At 39.2% G+C, this 21,897-nt stretch overlaps 1 protein-coding gene and 1 pseudogene across 2 annotated transcripts in view; one reads left to right on the forward strand and one right to left on the reverse strand.

The window, feature by feature from the left end:
- The window catches only part of RCAN3 (RCAN family member 3), a 31,755-nt gene extending 19,673 nt beyond the window's left edge, over positions 1-12,082 (forward strand). For both annotated transcript variants that reach the window (XM_068539173.1, XM_068539172.1), the window contains exons 3-5: positions 7,874-8,047; positions 9,096-9,267; positions 10,255-12,082. In XM_068539173.1, the coding sequence (XP_068395274.1) occupies positions 7,874-8,047; positions 9,096-9,267; positions 10,255-10,439 (531 nt within the window). In that variant the 3' untranslated portion in view covers positions 10,440-12,082. The remainder of the gene's footprint in view (positions 1-7,873; positions 8,048-9,095; positions 9,268-10,254) is intronic.
- LOC137761682 (junctional adhesion molecule B pseudogene) lies at positions 4,414-5,395 on the reverse strand (annotated as a pseudogene).
- Positions 12,083-21,897: the final 9,815 nt, after the last annotated feature.

Here is a 21,897-nt window from a genome sequence, read left to right on the forward strand (position 1 = left end):
GAAATAGAACAGAGCTCAAGTTACTGCCAATCCTTAAGCACCTGGACAAGCCCGAGAATGAAATGTTTCTTGGTCTTTGTACGTAACTGACCTTGATGAAGAGGAGTCGTGTCTTGCTCCTCCACGTTTTCATGCATACCGTGTTAGCTTCATATCAGCCGTTTCCATTTGTTTTAAGTGGCTTTTCATTCTGTGCAAGCTTGGCGCCATGAATACATACATAGTAAGCAACTCCAAGGCCATCACCCAACAGTTGACTTTATGAAATAGAAAACAAAACAAAAAGACAAAATTAGTAAGGAAGATTAAAAGCCACTGGCATGGAAATAGTGTATTTTTTCAGTATGTACAATTCAGTTGATTGCTACAATAAAAAAAAAACCCTGGGCTTCCCTGGTGGCGCAGTGGTTGAGAATCTGCCTGCCAATGCAGGGGACACGGGTTCGAGCCCTGGTCTGGGAAGATCCCACATGCCACGGAGCAACTGGGCCCGTGAGCCACAACTACTGAGCCTGCGCGTCTGGAGCCTGTGCTCCGCAACAAGAGAGGCCGCGATGGTGAGAGGCCCGCGCACCGCGATGAAGAGTGGTCCCCACTTGCCACAACTAGAGAAAGCCCTCGCAGAGAAACGAAGACCCAACACAGTCATAAATAAATGAATGAATGAATGAATGAATGAATGAACGAACGAACGAACGTGAATTTCTTAAAAAAAAAAAAAAAAAAAAACCCTGCTATCCTCTCCCTCAGTTCAAGTCAAAGTTCATAGCAGAGTAATGCAGAGTCCTCAGTGTCATAACAGAGAAGCAGGGTCCTCTGCTTCAAAGGGTCAGGGTCATAGGTCAAGTTCAGAAGAATCCTGGGAAGATGGACACTGATTCTGTTAATCAGTGGTTCACTGTATCACCCACTGCAACCGAGCCTCCTGGGAGGGCATGTCTCCTAGGTGACTGCTCCCTCAGCTCGACGCATCTGAATTACACTAAAGGACTGTCAGGAAGGGCAGGTTTTAATTTTCCACTGGCGACCTCCGTGGTACCTGCTCTCTAGTTCATACTGTTATCGCTGTGTATTTACCTCCTTCCTGGGGAATCCACATCACACAGTAGAACAGCTATTTTTGCGACCACAGAATGGCAAATGGATTATTGCAACAACTCTACCTATTTCTGTTAATAATAGTGATGATACTCCCTATGTATTGTTCTAAGACCTTTAAATGGTCTCTCTTTCTATCACCAATAACCCAATGAAGTGAGTACTTTTACTATCCTCAGTTAATGGATAAGGAAACTGTAGGCACAGCAAAATTGAGTAACTTGCCCAAGGTCACACAGATGTATAATGGAGCCAGGAGTTAAACGCAGACAGCCGAGCTCCAGAGTTCTTTGCTCAGAAGATAAGTGGCTGGTAGAAGCCATAAGACCTTGCTGAAGTGATCTGTCCAGGCTGTGAATTCCTCCTTAGGTCTTCCTTTTGTGGTCTCATGTTTGAAGAAGTGAAGAGTCTGTTACTAGATGCAAAAAGGAGTGTTTTACCCATGCTGAAGGCCAATGAGCAGAGAGCCTCTGGTCCTCAGGAATGGATGGTGTGTACTCATGTCCCCCTCGCAAATGCAGAGGTGGCTTTCGTACTTGTTCATCAAAGCCAGTGCTCGGTCACTGAAGTCACAGGAGAGATACCACCATGTGGACGACATTGTCCCTGACGGGGCCATCCGACCATCTACAGGCTGGCACGTGCAGTTCTCTCTACTCCAATAGAAGCCTGAGGCTGGATGTGAAGTTCAAGCTGAACCTGAACTTCCCTGAAATTTATTTGAAATTTAAGAAACATCTAAACAATTCATGAGACAAGGAAGAATCATAATGGAAATTAGACTAAAGTATTTAGAATCAAATGATAGTGAAAATAATATATATTAAAACGCGTGGGGACAGCTAAAATAATACTGAGAAATGTATATTTTTAAAATGCTCATATTAAAAATGAGAAAAGTTGAAAAACTAATGGAGTAAGCATCCATCTTAAGGTGATAGAAACAAAACTCAAAGAAAAGAATAAAGAGCAGGAATTAATGAAATAGGGAATAAACATACATGGAGAGAGCCAGTAGTGTCAGAAAGGTGATTCCCCAAGGAGAAGAGTTATATCTCTCCACTTATATGGGTCTTTAATTTCTTTCAAACTACGTCTTATAGTTTTCAGTGCCCAGGGGAAAGGATATTCATTTCAACAATGGGTGCTGGAACAAAGGGATAGCCATATGGGATAAAAAATGAACTTTGACCCTTGTCTCACATACAAAAATTAACTTGAAGTGGATCATAGACCTAAACTTAAGAACTAAGCTATAAAACATCTACAAGAAAGCATAGGAGAAAATCTTAGTGACCTTGGGTATGGCTGAGATTTCCTAAATATGACACAAAAAGCACAAAGGTTTTTTGTGGGTTTTTTTTTTTTAAATTAATGTAGACTTTAATCAAACAACACCACCTGTGAGGTGAAGTTTTTTGCAAGGCTGTATTGAAAAACAGTTGTTCCAGATTTAGTTAGGTTAAACCCCCAAGTAAAAATAAATCTAGTTACAATGATAATAATTAAAACAAAACAAAACTTGCTATTAAAGATACTAATGCCCTAACCTTTATAAAACACAATTTTACTTCACGAAAACGAAATCAAAATGTTCTAAGAATTATAATGATAGTTTTTTGTTTTTTTTCTTTTCATGCTTCACCACCGAGAGTTGGGAAACTATGCATGTGGGCCAGATCCTGTCTGTGCCTGCTGTTTTAAGAACACAAACGTGACCATTTTAAAAGTATTGTCTGTGGCTGCTTTCATGCTACAATACAATGACATGAAAAATGGCAGAGTTGAGTACAGTACAGGCAGTTATAGCAGGGACCATATGGCCTACATGTCTTAAAATATCTACTACCAGGCCCTTTACGGAAACTGTTGGAAGGGGTCTGGTGAGAATCACTGAATGTCACAGACAAGTGGGGGCAGTGTGACAACAGGCATCTTCCCAGTGACCTGGTGTCCAGGCACATATTCGGCACTTGGTGAGTACTTAATCCAATTGCCTATCCTGTGGATCCTGGCGATATGCTCCGCCTATTGGGCAAAAAGAGTGGACTCCTTTAAAAGCAGTTTAACCATGTTCAAAGTTGTCAAAGGTAGTGAGGGACCTTTTCGTCTAGATTTGCCTGGAACTGGAAGTGCCCTAGCCATATTGTCTTTTCAACATGAAACGAATAATCAAAAGTTCTGGATGATTATGCTTTTAACACAGTCTAATTACTCTCCCTATTGCATGCATCATTGGAATTTTCACTTCGTAACACTAGCTGGAGGTCTTTTTGATCTATCAGTTTAGAAACCAGATGATCGGACCCATTTTTCATTTCATTTCTCCTGTGTTTTCTATGTATCAAGCGTAGCACCAGGTGCCAGGAGCCACACTGAGCTGTTTCATCTCATTTTACTTGTCAGGCAACCACTCCTCCCCTCCATATCGCTGACTTTGCCATAAGCAGGGTTGGAAAACCACTGGCCGTAACAGCAAGGGACTCGGCTCAATGCAAAATTTCACTGCACGATTTTTATAGACAGAGAGATGTGAAGTCACCATCACGCAGGGACAAGTATCTGTAGGGTTATGTGTGTTGGTTCCAATGGCGAGTTCTGATGTCAAAGTCACTGATCCTCTTCAGAGGGGTCTTAGGGGAAGGAAATAGCAACAAGCAGCTCTGGGGGTGAAGTAAGACACTTGGGTTTGTGCTTAACTCTCAGAAAGATGTTTAATGAAGAAGTCAATGACACACACCAGGTGAGTGAGCTCTGGTCCTTAGGTGTTTTTCTTCATGCTGCTTTTGGTTCTCAGACATGAAAGTAAACAAAAAGTACAAATCCTTGGGTATAAGACCCTTCCTGCCACTTCCCTTCTGTGAATATATTAGTGATAAATGAGCAACAGAATAAGCATTGTATTAGGGGGAAAAGGAGGATTCTGGGAGAAATGAGACCAGAGGTTCCTTTTGCATCTGTCAGAGTATTTTCTGAACCCTCTAAATCAGACTCTTGCACAGAGGGTGCATACAGCTTATATTTTCATGCTCTGCGGATTAATTTCACAACCAGTATGATATATTTTTAGTAACTTACTCTAGAAGTTACGATATTGAACATTTCACAAGCCCCAGAATATTACATAGTATTTTGACTCCTTTAACTTTGTCCAGACACAAGAAGCCAGACTGTATTTTAGCTGCTGACAAAACTATTTGTGTAAAATAAAAATTTCAAGTGATGTAGCAGTCATAAAGATTATAATGAAACACCAATTTCACCTCCTCATGTACCTCTTTGCAAATGTAAGACAAAGCAGAGTTTTATAATCTTTTAATAGTGCAACAACTGTGGTTTTGGTGCATCGCAAAGGTGGACTTCTTTTAAGGATTTTGTGTGCTTGAAATCATTTTCACTCATTGCAGTGGCTTTAGATGCAGAACTACTCTTCTGGAAGGAGGTTTCTTTTGAAAAGTAGCCTTTCCTCTGAGCATAGCACACACCAAGGCCACAGACAGAAATCACTAAGGCCACAACTACTACAGCTGCTGTGACGCCACTTATGTTGAGATCATCTACTTGCATTCGTTTCCCAGGACACCTGCGATGTCCAGCAGAATTACGGACTTCGCAGGAATATTCTCCACTGTCCAGTTTTGAAACAGTATTAAATTGCAGAGTTCCAGATTTTGTATTCATTGTGTATGAGCTGTTGGCACTTGGGGAGCCAAGTTTTGGATTCTCTAGCAAACGGATGCCATCCTTAAACCACGTGTATTCAGGAGCCGGGTTGCCTTCTTTGTCCTGACATCGCAACTCCACCACAGTTCCACGCAGTGCAGAACTGGGTACTTCACATGATGGAACTGCCGGAGCCACTAATACTTCTAGAGTGAGTGTATCCTCTTCCAGGTTTTGACCTTGTTCAGATGGGGCACTAACTTCACAACGATATTTCCCGGCATCATTTCTCATAACATTTTTGATCCGTATGCTGAAATCTATCATCTCAGCTCGATCTTTAAAATCTCCTTGAAGAGCCTGTTGATAGTAGACAAAGGAGACACTGTGCCCCAGTTTCTTCCACTCCAATCTGGAGGAAATGGTCTTCTTTGGATATTTGCAGGCTAAAATAACCTCTTGATACTCTATTGCTGTGACTACTTGATGATCTTTTGAGGCAGAGAATCCATAGGCCTTATGATAGTCCAGGGCGACCACCAGGTAGCGCAGCAGCAGCAGGAGGAGGCGGTGGCGGCTCCTCCTCGCCATCTTTGCAGGGTCGGGAGCTGCCGGCTCCTCGGAAGCCGAGGGCCCGGCGGCGGGAGCGCGGGAGGCAGCCCGGGGTGGGGTGGGGGGGGCACTGAACTTGTGGGGTTTTTTTAAAGTTATATATTGTCTTTAATTTTTATACTTATGTGCATTTATACTTGATACATTTCTTTTTTTTTTTAACATCTTCTTTGGAGTATAATTGCTTTACAGTGGTGTGTTAGTTTCTGCTTTATAACAAAGTGAATCAGCTATACATATACATGTATCCCCATATCTCTTCCCTCTTGTGTCTCCCTCCCTCTCACCCTCCCTATCCCACCCTTCTAGGTGGTCACAAAGCACCGAGCTGATCTCCCTGAAAAAGCACAAAGGTTTTTTTTTAAATCAACACATGGAGTCAACACTTCATCCAAAAACAAAAAACAAAAAACAAAACAAAAAAACTTGCTTTTCAAAAGATACTCTTTCAAAATGAAAAAGGAAAGCAAGGACAATATTTGAAAGACATAGACTTGACAAAGGGCTTCTATATAGAATACATAAAAGAACTCTTACAACTTAATAAGAAAGATAGCCCAAGTTAAAAGTGGGAAAAGATTGGAATAGACACTTGACCCAAGAAGTTATAGAGATGGCAAATAAACTTAGGAAAAGGTGCTCAGTATCAGTAGTCATTAGGGAAATGTGAATTAAAACTACAGTGAGATAATACTGTATCCCAGTACAATGGCTGAAGTTAAAAAGACTGACCATACCAAATGTTGGTGAGAATGTGGAACAGCTAGAACTCTTATACACTGTTGGTGTAAATGTAAAATGGTACAATCACTTTGAAAATCAGTTTCTGAAAAGTTGATCATATACTTGTCACACAATTCAGCCATTCCACTCTTAGGTGTTCACCCAAAAGAAATAAAATCATATATCTACTCAGAATCTGTACATGAATGTTCATAGCAGCCTTATACCTAATAGTCCAAAACTAGAAACAGCCCAAATGCCCATCAGCAGGTACATGGGTAAACATCCTTACAGTGGAATTCTACTTGACAATAAAAAGGACCACAAAAAACCCAGTAATACGAATCTCAAAATGATTATGCTCAGGGAATACACCTGGACCTCTCCCCCCCCGCCCACCACCAAAAGTACATTTATATAAAATGCTAAAAAATACAGTCTAATCTAGAGCGATAGAAAAAGAGATAGTGGTTACTGGGGTGAGGGGGGGGGCACCTCATACACATCTGTTTTATGTAAAGTAAGGACTTAAACATGAAAGGTAAAACCATAAAACTTTGAGAAGACAATCCGGGAGAACATCATTGTGATCTCAGAGTGCAGAAGGATTTCTCAAGGCACAACACAAAAGGAAAAAGTGGATACATTTAGTAATGTTCAAATTTTAATATTTATGGTACCTATAATTGACAAAGAATTAGTATCTTGATAGAATTCCCATGACTCAATAAAAAAGGACAACCCAATAGAAAAATCGACAAAAGATATGAACAGATACATCACATTAAGAGGAGCCCCAAATGGCCAGTAAACATGAAAAGAGGTTCAACCTCTTTATTATTCAGAGAAATGTGAATTATAACCAAAATTAGAGCCCATTTCATATTCCCTACTTCACATTGATAAAAATTTAAAGGTCTTTATCAAATGTTGGCATAGATATGATGCAACCAGAACACACATTCACTCTTAGAGAGTAAACTGATATAAACTCTTTGGAAAACTATTTGGCAACATCTGCTAAAGTTAAAGATGTGCCAGTGCTAAGGCCCAGGGATTGCACTTCAGAGAAACTCATGCTTATGGTACCAAGAATGTTCATAGCAGCACTGTAGTAGCAAAAACTGGAGGCAGTTCAGATTCCAGCAGCACTAGAGGAATTGTGGTATGGCTCTACAATGGAATACTATACAGTCATGAAAAGGATGGCTCACAGTTAGTTACACACAGCAACAAGGAAGAATCTTAGGAACAAAAAGCAAGTTACAGAGGAATATGTGCAAAATGATTCAGTATTTAAGGATCCATATAAATGTTGTAAAACTATAAAGAAAAGCAAGGGAAAGATAAGCACAAAATTCCAGAAAATGGTTACTTTGAAGCAGGAAAGGAATAGGATGGGGGTAGAAACTCTGGCACTCTGCGGACTTCAAAATGATAGTAATGTTTTTGTTCTATAATTGGGAATGTTTTTACGATTTTTATACCTTACATTTATTTTATAATACTTTACATTTGATTTTATAATATGAATCTACACTATATTTAATAAGGTTATTTTTAGAATAAGTGCAAACTGCAGAATTTAGCATATGATTAACAGGATACCTGTTCTTGTATACCTACAAGAAAAAAATGCTTTTTTGGGGAAAAAGGCAAATTATAATGAGTTCTATCCCATTAATTATGTTTAATGACTTAAATTTCCTCTTGGTAAAGGTTTTTCGTTTCTCCCCTTGCCCGCATTCTCTCTGCCTGGCTGCCCCTCGATTTGTAGGAGAGATTTGAAGCACTTTTCACCATCTATGATGACCAAGTTACGTTTCAGCTGTTTAAAAGCTTTAGAAGAGTCCGAATAAATTTCAGCAAACCTGAAGCAGCAGCACGGGCTCGAATAGAACTCCACGAGACAGACTTCAACGGGAAGAAGCTGAAGCTGTATTTCGCACAGGTACTTCATGGTGCAGACGGCAGTGTTCTCTAAACTTGTTTTCTTCCATCCAGAAATACTGTCAGTTCTCCATTTTCTCTATTATTATGCCAGAGGTCTTTGATATGAACAATCCCCAAGGAGAAAAATATTTTTTCCTTTATTTTACAGATACATACATTTATTTATTAAGCATATTTGCCGTCCTAACTTTGTTTTGTTTAAACATGAAAAGAGTTTCAACCTCTTTTTTATTCAGTTTAAGGAATTCATTTTTCTGGCAGCTTTTCTCAACTGGGGTTGAGAAGGTTAAGCCCTAACACCTTAAGGTCAGTGAATTAACTTTTCTCCTGTGCATCTAGAATGGCACTCGTGCTGGGACATCCTTGGAAGAAGTGAGAAAGTAGTCTCTGGAATCATTTCCGTGCGCTGTGATTCATATGAGGCACCCCTCTGAAAATGGGGTGAGCAGGGAGGAGGCATGGCACATACGGAAAGACTGTTTTAGACTTTGGAATTGAAAAGGATCCTCTGGGTTGCCAAGAATTGGCTATGCTTATTTCTCGGAAGAATTAGTGAAATAAAGGCATTAGATGATGTGTGTTAAGGGCACTGTTTTATTTTCAACACAGCATTTTTTCCCTTGGTCTTAGCTTTCAAAGTAAAAAAAAAAAATTAAGGGGTTTGTCATCTCATACTCCAAATGAAACCCATATTTGGACTTTTCTTGGTGGAATTGATGGAGATGGTATAACCTAATCTCTTCTAAAACTGGGATTCAGTGCTTAGTACCATTCATTGTTCATTCATCTCTTTACCAATTTATTTTTCTAGTCAACTAATATTTATTGAGCACATAATGCTCTGTGCTGTGCACTGAGTGTTCAGTGGTGAACCAGACAGGCACAGACCCTGACCCAGCCACTGGGAGATGTACTGTTAAAGAGAAATTTTTAATTTTTAAAAATTTTCTCCCAGGAGATGTTCTCCCAAGAGATGTTACAGTTAATGTAAAGATGAAAGTGAAAAAAATAGTCCAGTCAAATTTTGAACATCTCCCTCCCTGCAGGTACAGATGTCCAGCGAAACACAGGACAAATCGTATTTACTGCCCCCGCAGCCGGTCAAACAGTTCCTCATCTCCCCTCCTGCGTCGCCTCCAGTGGGGTGGAAGCAGGGGGAAGACGCGATGCCTGTTATAAATTATGATTTACTGTGTGCTGTTTCCAAATTGGGACCAGGTAACAAACTTCTATCTCTGCTGTTTTATTCCCAAAAAACTTTTGTATTAAAGACTGTATTCAGCAATTTGTGTTCTAGCCAACTAGTAACAACATGGTCAGCATGGAGGATAAAGTCACACAAACCTGGGTTCAAATTCTAGCATTTGCTAACTTTGTGATCTTGAGCAAGTTACTTAGCTTCAATTTTCTGAGCCTCTGTTTTCTCATCTAAAATAGGGATCATAATAGCTACCTTTCAACGTGGTTGTAAGGATTACATGATATATATGTAATAATTAATCTAACTGCGGTTTTTACCGCTATAAATTCTAGTATATAACAAGTTGTTAGTGAGTGTTAGTTGCCATCAAAATAGCAGACAGATGTCACATTGACTAGTATATCAGGGAATTGGTGGTGATACCAAATCATCCCTTCCAGATTCTTCTCCTGTATTTATTTTTCATTTCTTCTTTTCCTTCTCTTTTATTTCTCTATCTCTCTCATTCCTTTAAAACAATATAAGAAATCGATGCCATTGTTGTTCATACAAGTTGTCCACCTAAGATAATGTTATGTCTTTTATAGGGGATACAAAAGGCATTTTGAGGGGAAATGGCTAGTTGTTGTTTTTAGACATCAGAGCTGTATCTTGGATCTCTGAGGTCCTATAATAACGAGATTGCTGTTGCTGCCCGGAACCTTACAGGTGTCTACCAAGGGAGAACCAGAAACCGTTATGAAATTAAGCAGATGTACTTGTGTTATTCATAGAACAGTAATTAGCACTTACATTTTAATCCCCAAGACCTCCTTACTAGCTAATGTCTTAAAATGCCAAAACTTTTTAAGAACCTTAAAGCATCAATTCTCTAATGCCATAACAAGATGAAGTTCTCTGACACAGGATTTAAAGATTGAAAAACCAATAATGAGCAATGAAAATATGAGTAGAGCAAGAAGTTTCAAGGGACAGAACCCTTCCTTTGCTGTTTACCTCCACAGGAGAGAAATATGAACTTCACGCGGGAACCGAGTCAACACCGAGCGTGGTGGTTCATGTCTGTGAAAGTGAAACTGAAGAGGAAGAGGAAACAAAAAATCCCAAACAGAAAATCACCCAGACAAGGCGCCCTGAACCTCTGACTGCAGCACCGAGCAAGCCCCGGGCCTTCGACTGCACACTGTGAGGCTTTGGTTGTGGGGCGAGGCTGCTGCCACCTGGGCTGGGGTGGCGGGGACATGCCTGCCCGTGACCGTGACCGCTGCTCAGCCGAGGCGAGGACAGGAGGGAACAGAGCGCCTGCCCTGGGGACAGGGGAGTACAGAGTAGCAGCCGGGTTTACCTGTTCAAAATTTTAACTGATGCTCTGAGCAGCACGTTAAATGAAAGGATTAGCCCCCAACGTGTGGCAACTCTTGACCATTTTTAACAATAGCAAATTAGGAGAATGGCTCCCTCCAGCAACGTTGATTTCCCTGCTTCCGTATAGCATGGGGTACCCCAAAATGAAAACTCTAGTCACTGAGTGCAGTACCATTTTTAAGAACTTAAAAATAGTCTTACAATTTTAATAATGTAGTACGGGGTTTTTTTGTAATGGTCTATTGGCTTCCAACTAATCTATTGGTCAAAGGTTAATTGCTCTTCAATATACATGGAATTTTTTGCACAGAAAGAAACCTGACATAGAGAATAATTCATAGAAAATCATTTTTCTCAAGTGTTTTTTCCTTAACTTTGGGGAAGAAACGCCCAATTCCCTTTGACTGTCAGAATCAAGGGATCCAAATCTATATGCACATTGTCCTCGTCCCGAAAGTGATACACAGACCCCAGTTTCTGATGTGCCATCCCTCCTGGACACAGAGCTGTTGCTTTGGAAGGCAGGACGTATCCCTTGTGAGCTTGATGACTGTGACCTCAGGTGGCCACTGCACTCTACCATTTGTGACCATGTCCTGGCCTGTAGCTCGGACTGTCTTCAACCACCAGTTGAGTTTTTGTTATGCATATTTGTGTGTCATCATTCATAGGCTTTGAATTAGAAAAGGTCATGATAAGATTTTCCATTTTTACATTGTCCATTTAAACATTTTTCAGTTTGATTTGAAAGGAAAGTCACACACATTTTTTTTCTGTGAATTAGGGAAAGATGGGGCAGATGGAGATCGTTTTGTTAATTGGACTTTCTTTTGGGTGAAATGTTTTTACCCTGGCTGCCAGTTGACATTTTCCCCTAAAATAGAAGTGTTTCCTACCTGTGTTTCAGAGTGTATCGTTGAACCTGCTAAGGTAGGAGCAGACATCTTCTTAACTCTTTGTGGTCTATTTGGACTTTGAGGTCCCTTTTGTAGAAAAGCATCAAAACTAAGAATGCTTTGCTTCAGGTCAAGTGGCTCTGCTGAATCTCTGGTCACTCTGAGGTTTTCTTTGTATGGCAAGTGTCTGGGGTTCCCTGGTGTGTCTGTGCAGGGACGTGTGAGTTTGGACTAATAAACCAATATGGCTGCCACAACAAAGAAAAATGCAGAAATTCAGACTGTGCTGTCTATGCATTTTTGGTAATGTGTTTCTGTGGTCTAGATGTTCTTATTATGGTAGAATTTATTTCTAAGGACATAAACTTTATTGCAAAAAATAAAAGTTTTCTATATTTTCCTTGCCCTCAAATACTCTGAGATGATCAACTCTTCTATTTGTATATATCCACCACTGGTAAGCCTCAATGTAAATTCAGTTGAAACTTGTGACTCTGTAAACAGTTTATTAAACTCATTATTTGGCAGTTTAACTGGCAGCCACTTAATAAATTTACTTTGCAGTTCTAAATTCAGCATTTTGTCACTTTTTCATCTTATCTGGGTGTACTAACTTAGCGTTGCAGGACAGACCCTAAGTCAGGAAATGTATGTATTTTCAACATTTGGGAATTTTTGAATTTCCTTTTAGATAATATTTATTTGCTATAATTTTCTAAGTGGTCAAAAGTCATGATGTTTTATTGTTTGGCTTGGCTTTCATGCTCTACCTTCCAATTAAAGAATATTCTATCCCTAACTTAAAACTGTCTTTTAAAGTCAAACAATGCAAATTACCTGAATATTTCTTTTTCTCTTTTCTTTCTTTTTTTCCAATGTTGAATAAATTGAAGAAAAACTTAAACCAAAATTAAATATATATTAAGTAATATATATTTTTATTTAATATATAATTATTTAATATATGTTAAACTTTTCCGAACGGAAAACATTAATATTTTCGTTCTTTCTAGTATAATGTTTCCACAAGATGAACTCTAAAACAAAAACTACTATATGCCCATTAACTTTTTTTTTTTTTTTTAATTTTTGGCCATGCCCCACGGCTTATGGGGCCTTGACCAGGGATGGAACCCAAGCCCTCAGCAGTGAAAGCACCAAGTCCTAACCACTGGATCGCCAGGGAATTCCCTCCCATTGACTTTTAAATATTGTGAAATCAACCAGGATCTCCCCAGGTATTATGAGCTCTGTCTTTTTTTGGCTATTTTGTATCCAGTTCATGTATCCATCTTGTGAGAGATAAGTCTCATGCATCTTTTTCTTTTTTAAGTACCTTCTAATAAGTGTATCTACTTCTTCTTCTTTGAAATCGAGTCATTGCTTAGATTTAACTGATAGTATAGTAGCTATGTTTTCTTTAGAAATGATAACCTCTTCTTGGGAATCAATTTATTTAGACAGTTATGAGGAAAGAAGATGATGCTTTTTGTTAGGAAAAAACATTTGCAAAGGATAAGAAAATCGTACGACAATAAAAATAGTCGGCAGAACCTGTAATGCATGGGCTATTATGGTCTAGGTTCTTTCAACTTACCCAGCGGATGAAACCGGAAGTTAATCTATCTAAAAGTGTACTCCCCGTGAGCATCTACTAGTTTAAGGTGCTAAGAAGCAGAAATGGTAAGAACAGTTCCCTTGCCTTGGAGAGCTGAAAACCAGGTGAAAGCAAACTAGTCTTTTCACATTCTCCTTCACCAAAATATTATACACTAAAACCTATCAGTAATTAAGAGCCAAATAACAGCTCCTGGGAACTTCTAAGTTCAACATAAAGGTTTTTTTTTAAATTGAAGTTTAGTTGATTTGCAATGTTTTGTTAATTTCTGCCATACAGCAAAGTGATTCAGTTATACATATATATATATATATATATATTCTTTTTTATATTCTTTTCCATTATGGTTTATCACAGGATATTAAATATGGTTCCCTGTGCTGTGCAGTAGGACCTTGTTGTTTATAACATAGAAGTTTAGATAAACATTGTGGTTTACGGGATGTTCAAATCAGAGATGCCAGGAGACAGAGTCACTTTCATTCTAGAATACGGTTGTTTTTGTTTCCCACTCACAATAATTCTTTTTAAAATGTTGTGATATAGGGAATTCCCTGGTGGTCCAGTGGTTAGGACTCTGTGCTTCCACTGCAGGGGGCGTGGGTTCGATCCCTGGTCAGGGAACTAAGATCCCGCATGCCTGCGCAGCAGAGCAAAAAAAAAAAGTTGTGATATAAAGTGAAAAGATTTGATTTCTCAGAATCTCAATTACAGAACTGAAGATGACTTTGGAAATCATAATCTACTCTTCGTGTTACTCAGATTAGAAAACAGGAGCTGTGACTTGCTGTGAAGCCCACAGAAGGCAGCCCTGGTTCTAGAATTGGCAGTCCCAACTCCCAGGCTAGGGCCTTCTCTAGTTTTTCTCACCTTAGCCTCTTAAAGACACTCAGAGGCAGTGAATCCCAGTCATAAGAAAAGAAACAAACAAACAAAAGGGAAAAAATTCCTTTTCCCCTGATGGGATACAATGAATAAGAAAAATCTTATCTGATGAAGTCAGTGACTTCGTAATTTTAATGACTGAATTCGATGTTCCGTGTTTTGTGTCTTTGTTGTCATTGTACCATTGGGTTTGGAATCTACTTAAATAATGTTTTATCTTGGTAGCAAGGAATTGTGTTGACATTTTATCAATATGTGGGCTTTCCTAGATTTCATAGTAATGAGATTAAAATATAAATAGGCATACTTGAGATGTGACCTCATGAAGCAGAACAAGATCTAATATGATTTGAAAAGAGCTTGCAGTGGAATGGCACGCTCCCTCAGTGCTTGTAAGATGGAGTTCTGTTAAAGATTGAAGGCTGTCCTGTGCTTCAGGTTTCTATATAGACTCTTACAGACCATGGCTTCATTTGTAAAAGGGAAAATCTCACACCTAATTAAGCATTGGAAAAGGTACAAAATTCTTTGGTTCATCAGGCTCACTGTCTGCTGGATCTCTCTCTTTTCTCCAGAGTTGTGTACTTCATACCTGTCCTACAGGTGAGCTTGGTCAGTCTTTCTCTTCTTGGCACACTTGCATTTATATCTTCCTGTAGGAAGGGAAATAAATTACTGACAATAAATGTGACAATATAAAGAAACTAAAGACTTGGAGAAGTAGTTGCCTCCTAGCTGAGGAGGTAAGTCCATGTTGTAGAACCTCGCCTTTTAAAAGGTTAAATAAATTTAAAGAGTAAGATTTGTGAACCTTGTCCAACAATTTGATAAATAACCTGTTTTTTAAACTTCCTTTGAAGTGGGGTCAGCCAGAACATCTTCATTGGAATGCAGTTTTTAAAAATTGCATGGTACAGATGAACCAATTTGCAGGGCAGAGAGAGAGACCCAGATGTAGAGAACAAACGTATGGACACCAAGGGGGGAAAGTGGGGGGGGGATAAATTGGGAGATTGGGATTGACATGTATACACTGATGTGTATAAAATGGATAACTAATAAGAATCTGCTGTATAAAAAATAAATAAAATTCAAAAAAGTCATAAATCGGGGGAAATTGTAAAAATTTGTAGAGTGTTATTATTATTACCAAATATATAAGTAACAAAGCCACTGAAATTTGCAACAACTCCTAGGTTCACTGACCAAAAAAAATTATAAAAATGGTCAAGTTCAAAACAGAAGTTTCCAGCTAGGGTTAAGAACTAACCTTGGACTGAGTCAAAGTGTCTCTGTCCATTTAAACAAAAGTTTAAAGGCCTTTTACTAAATCAGCCATGTGGTCCATCTTGTAAACCTGCATTTCCTTTTGAAACAAAACCACGTTCTGCAGGCGCTTGGAACTCCAGCGTAGCTTTGACTGAATGTCGATTCTTGCCATAAGGGAAGATATATATCTATGCAGCTAATATGTGTTTTTCTGTATTGTTTTCTGCGTAGTCCCAAATCATCCTAACTCAAATTGGGGACTGAGGAGAGATGAAGGTGGCTAATCCTGTTATTGTGCCATACTCTTCTCACTGCTTTCTCAGCCAAGTCGGGGCGCCCGTGACTTGATTCCTGCTGTATTGTGCATATCCTCCAAGTTTAAGAAACGTTTCTCCACCATTTCACTTCTCTGTTAACTGAACCCAGGAGTTGAATTTGTTATTTTATCTGAACACATGTGTGATCTTGTGTTACATTTTGGGGCACGTTACCTTTCTGGTACTATCGACTGTAGTGAATATTATTGTACTTCAAAAAGCTGGTCAGTAATTCACATGTGTGTATTCCACATTTTAGTGTGTTTGAAGTGGCAATTCGTAGTTTGTAGTGCTTTGTTATTTGTCAACTTTGGCTCTTCTGTATTTTGAGGACATTTAAACATTCCTCATCCTATCAAGGTGATAAAAGCAGAATGTAATTTGGGGGGGAGTCTTTGTGATTAATTGTAACAGTTTTGTTTTTAAAGCTAATAAAGCTAGTTTTTTTTTTAATCCTTTGAACTGAGTTTTCTTAGTAGTATTTTCAATAAGTATCACATTTAGGTAATAACACAAAAGACAGAAAAGTGAAATATTATGTTTGATTCTTTAACTAGATCCCAGCTGGACATTAGTGCTGTGTTTGTGCCCAAGTTAAAGGTGGTGACTCACCGCTGACTCTGGTTTGCGTTCGTCACCAAGAAAAGCTTTTTACCCTGGTTTGTTCCTCAGTTAAAAATGATTTACTCTGGGAATTCCCTGGCGGTCCATTGGTTGGACTCTGCACTCTCAGTGCCGAGGGCCTGGGTTCAATCCCTGGTCCACAAGCCACGGGGTGTGGCCCCCCAAAAATTTGGTTTACTCGTTAAAGGCTTATTTTCTGTCTTGGTTAAAAAAAAAAAAAAAAAAAAAAAATCTCCAAATCAAAATGTTGAAGCTAAAAATGACTGTAGAGGTTATCTAGTACAGTGATTATATATATATATATATATATATATATATATATATACACACATACATACACACACACACCAGTTTTAAGCTGTTGAACTCTGCTCTTTGTTCAGAAAAAGTCTTATGTAAATCCCAGTGTAAAAGTGATTACCAAAAACAAAAGTAAACAGAGCTGCTCCTTTTGAAGGGAGGCAGGGGGTGGGGAGAATGGGGACCCACAGTCCCCTCCAGCCCCTGTGAGAGCTCATGGAACAGTTCAGAGCACTCCACAGGGATCTATTTCAGTAGCCTGCACACCCCTGCCCCCATGCTCCGCACTCACACCTTTACAAGCAAACGGCCCAAGAGACATTGCCAGGTTCACACATCTGGATGGTAGGCCACCTGGGACTAAAATCTCAGTTTCTTGCCCCTGTCCCAGGTTCTTTCTACCACACTCTCCTACTCTGTTAAACTGAAATCCTTAATTTTTCAGGAGAAGACGTATCACGATTCAGAGGTTCTTAAAATTATTAGTGTTTTTCTTTGTTTGTTTTAAAAGAACTAAGCCAGAGTTGTTGGGGACGTTGCCATTGTCACACGCGCTTTTGAAGCTGTGTTCTGGGGAGCGGCCTCCAGGTGGTGCTGGGCCTCCAGGTGACCGGGGCCTGGCACTCTTCACTCTAATCTGTTGCACATAATGGCCTTAAAATAAGATCTCACTGGAGCTAAGGATTCCTTGGCTGAAACAGCAAGTTGGAAAACCACTGCAAATAACCTAAAGGTAAAACACTCTTTTAATGGAGGAGAAAATACAAGAATAAAGGTTTAAGTAATTTACCTCATAAAATTAGACTGAGATAAAGGATTTAAAAAAAGAGAAAAAATAGACTGACTTAAAAGTTAGATTCAACAATGTGTGTATCGGGGTCCTATTATCACCAAGAAACATGTTGGAACAGATATGGGGAGTGAGCAGTAACCCACTATGCTTTCATTGAACGCATCAAAATATGGTTCCAATCTAGAAAGAAAAAAGATTTAAATTCTTAAGCTCATAGGAAAGATCTCAAATCTTGCCAAACTTCCCCTGGTCTTCTGAGACATAGAAGGTATAAATATAAGTAATTCATGGATTAGGTATTTAAATAGGGTGTATCAAAATTCGTTATATATTTGGGAAAAGTTTGTGGTCTGAAATATTTGGAAAAGTTAAACAGCTTCTATATTGCAGTGCTTCTAGGAACTTCTTTTTTTCATCAAGCATGTTATTTATTTATTTATTTATTTATTTTTGGCTGTGTTGGGTCTTCGTTGCTGCGCACGGGCTTTCTCTAGTTGCAGCGAGCAGGGGCTGCTCTTCGTTGCAGAGCACGGGCTTTACGCGCACAGGCTTCAGTAGTTGTGTCGCGTGGGCTCAGTAGTTGTGGCTCGCGGACTCTAGAGCGCAGGCTCAGTAGCTGTGGCGCACAGGCTTAGTTGCTCCACGGCATGCGGGATCTTCCCAGACCAGGGCTTGAACCTGTGTCCCCTCACTGGCAGGCGGATTCTTAACCACTGCACCGCCGTGGAAGTCCCACTTCTAGGAACTTTTAAATTTGCACATTCTGAGTCTCCAAGAGGATAATACTGTACTTATCAAGTCTAATAAACTATGGAGCCATTTTGCCCAGAAGTGTTTCATTGCACTGGTGCGCAAAGAACATTTAGAGAAACTTGCTACTGAAATCCTGACTTTAACTTAATCAGTTAAAGGATAGGTTTGCAAATTAAAATTTCTTTATTAATTTCTCTAAACAAGAGTATTATTAGATTGGGGCATCAGAAGGAGCCTTCCTGGTTTAATGAATGGAAAAACCAATGTGATTATTAGACTCTCTAAGGAGGTACAGCAAAGTTGCCAAATATAAGAATTACTTAGAAAAATTGGTAGCATTTCCTTCCACTATCAATAGCCAAACTGTAAGCAATAAGATACCATTCGGGCCAATGCAGGGGACACGGGTTCGAACCCTGGACCGGGAAGGTCCCACATGCCGCGGAGCAACTAAGCACATGCGCCACATATACTGAGCCTGAGCTCTAGTGCCCGCGAGCCACAACTATACTGAGCCCACGTGCCACAACTACTAAAGCCCGTGCGCCTAGAGCCCGTGCTCCACAACAAAGAGAAGCTACCGCAGTGAGAAGCCCGCGCACCGCAACGAAGAGTAGTCCCCGCTCGCCGCAACCAGAGAAAGCCCATGCACAGCAACGAAGACCCAACGCAGCCATAAATAAATAAATAAATAAATTTATTTTTAAAATAATAATAATAAGATGCCATTCATAATTGCAACAGAACATCAGTGGAAAAAACTTTCAAAGTCTAATAAGAATATGGTTAATTATCTAAGTAATGCTTTTAAATGGGGTAGCAATATTTTAGGAATGTCAGATTTTCTCCAAATTAACCTATGAATTTAGTGAAGTCTCTGTCAAAATTCCAGCTCTATTTTTATAATAAACTCATTAAGCTTATTCTAAAATGTTTATGGAAGAATAACAAAACAAATAAGACAACCTTAAAAAGAAATAAATGGAGATATGCCTTACCAAATATTAACCAAAAAGTCAAATGAGATTGGTACAAGAACTGGCAAATAAAGTAAAAAAAAAAAGTAATGGAGACCAGCCCATGTACATATAAGAATTTAATATACAATAAAGTGCCATCATAAATTTATTTTATTTATTTATTTTTGGCTGCACTGTGTCTTCGTTGCTGTGTGCGGGCTTTCTGTAGTTGCAGCGAGCGGGTCCACTCTTTGTTGCCGTGGGTGGGCTTCTCATTGCGGTGGCTTCTCTTGCTGTGGAGCACGGACTCTAGGCGAGCAGGCTTCAGTCGTTGTGGTTCACGGACTCTAGAGCACACGCTCAGTAGTTGTGGTGCCTGGACTTTGTTGCTCCGCGGCATGTGGGATCTTCCCGGACCAGGGCTCGAACCCATGTCCCCTGCATTGGCAGGCGGATTCTTAACCACTGCGCACCAGGGAAGACCCTAAAGTGCCATCATAAAAAAAAAAATGGAGAAGGACTGGATTGTCTAGTAAATGGTGTTGGGGAAACTGGCTTAGCATATGTAGGTAAATAAAAATTGGTTCCCATCAAACACCACATACAAAGATGGACTCCAGATGAACTTAAGACCTAAATGTAGAATGTAAAACTATAAATGTAACAACAAATTGTAGGAGAATGCCATTGTGACCCAGAGACTGGAAAAGACTTCATAAAACTTTAAAAGCATTGCTGTAATGTAAGTATAATTTGACTACATTGACATGAATGATTTAGGTTCAGTGAAGACTGCCATGGCCAATGTTGACAGACAATAGGGAGAAGATATTTGCAATCCTAACATGGGATTAATAAAAATTTGGAAATCAAAAGGAAAAGCAGCCCAACAGGAAAACTGGCTAAAGGATACAAACAGCATTGACAAAAACGGAAAAAGTGAGCCTATGAAGAGATACTCCAACCCAGCAATAAGTGTAAATTAAAACAAGATCCCACTTTACACCTATTGGATTCTCAAAAATGTGAAAAGCAAATAACGCCAAGTCTAGCCAGAGGGTGGGGATATAGGAAACCTGATATAATACTGGTGGGAATGGAGACTGTTATTCTGAAGAACTAGCTGGTAGTACTTTGTCATATCAGTAAGAATAAAGTCTCTGGGGACTTCCCTGCCGGTCCAGTGGTTGAGACTCTGTGCTCCCACTGCAGGGGCCTGGGTTCAATCCCTGATTGGGGAATTAAGATCCCGCAAGCCGTGTGGTATGGCCAAAAAAAAAAAGAACAAAGTCTCTGACTCAGCAGTTCTCCTGGAGATATATATATCCCAAGAGTATCCCAAAGATGTTCTCATGCAGGTCCGTAAGGAGACGTCTTGAAAATGTTCATTGTGCCATTATTTATGGAGGCAAGCTGGTGTCCCCAACTGGGAAATTGATACTGTGGAGAACTACACATTAAGAGAGTAGCCATGTACACAACAGCATGGATGGGTCTTAAAAACAGAGCTGAATGACAAAAGTGAGAGTCAGTGAGATGTATATAACAGTTGCATTACACAAATTAAAATACAAAGACAGTAATCACTATGCAAGAATATATACAAATAAAAAGACATTAAACACATATATACATACATAAGAGGCATCCTGCATGGATCAATGATGATAATGTGCTGGGAACTGAGAAGTCCGATTTACTATTAGACTTTACATAACCTTTTTTTTTTTTTTTGTCAGTGTTTTTAAATGCCACTTTTTATTGACAGCCATCGAGTGGGGATGAGGTGTGTTTTATGACACTTGGCTGAGGTGATGGTTGGCCCATATTATTTCATATTTTAAAAAAAATTTTATTGGAGTATAGTTGATTTACAATGTTGTGTTAGTTTCAGGTGCACAACAAAGTGACTCTGTTACACATATACATATATCCACTCTTTTTTAGATTCTTTTCCCATATAGGCCATTACAGAGTATTGAGTAGAGTTCCCTGTGCTATACAGTAGGTCCTTATTAGTTATCTGTTTTATATATAGTAGTGTATATATGTCAATACCAATCTTCCAACTTATCCCTCCTCCCACCCTTACCCCCTGGTAACGGTAAGTTTATTTTCTACATCTGTAACTCTGTTTCTGTTTTGTAGATAAGTTCATTTGTACCCTTTTTTTTAGATTCCACATAAAAGCAATATCACATGATATTTGTCTTTCTCTGTCTGACTTCACTCAGTATGACAATCTCTGGGTCCATCCATGTTGCTGCAAATGGCATTATTTCATACATAACCTTTATATAGACTTTAAGAAACTACTAATACATACCTCAGTCTCTTTCCTCCCTTGATTCTACATTAAGTTTAAAATTTGTATGTTATTTTTCTTTATTATTGCTCTAGAAGAAAATATTTTGCTGTGATTTGTTTAGGTGAAATGCAGATTTTATTGGAGGTATTTGCCTTTTAGGATAAATATTTCAGAAAAATGTCAGGAATGCCTATTCTGATGCTAGATGTGTATATATTAATGCTTTCTCCAAGTAAGTTACATAGATTCTTTATTAACTGTACTCCCATATGGATGGAAAAAGATATACCCACCGTTCATGGTTCTCTGAGCTACAGATAAGCATTGCATGTGGTTTGACTCTAGATTCACCATTTCCTTTTGCTTCAAAGAAGTAATCAAGTTATTTCTTGGCCTGGTGCTGCCTTTCTTCCATGTGTTTTGAATAATTGAGATCTTTAATGGAAAATTACACAGTCTTCTGTCCTGAGAGATCTGAGTAGGCCCCCTGGCCCCAGAGCGGGTAATTAGACCACAAATGATTTCTCAGAGGTTGCCTGGGTAAGTCCTGTGAATAAAAG

This window comes from Eschrichtius robustus, chromosome 3, assembly GCF_028021215.1.
Source record: "Eschrichtius robustus isolate mEscRob2 chromosome 3, mEscRob2.pri, whole genome shotgun sequence".
Taxonomy (NCBI): Eukaryota; Metazoa; Chordata; class Mammalia; order Artiodactyla; family Eschrichtiidae; genus Eschrichtius; species Eschrichtius robustus.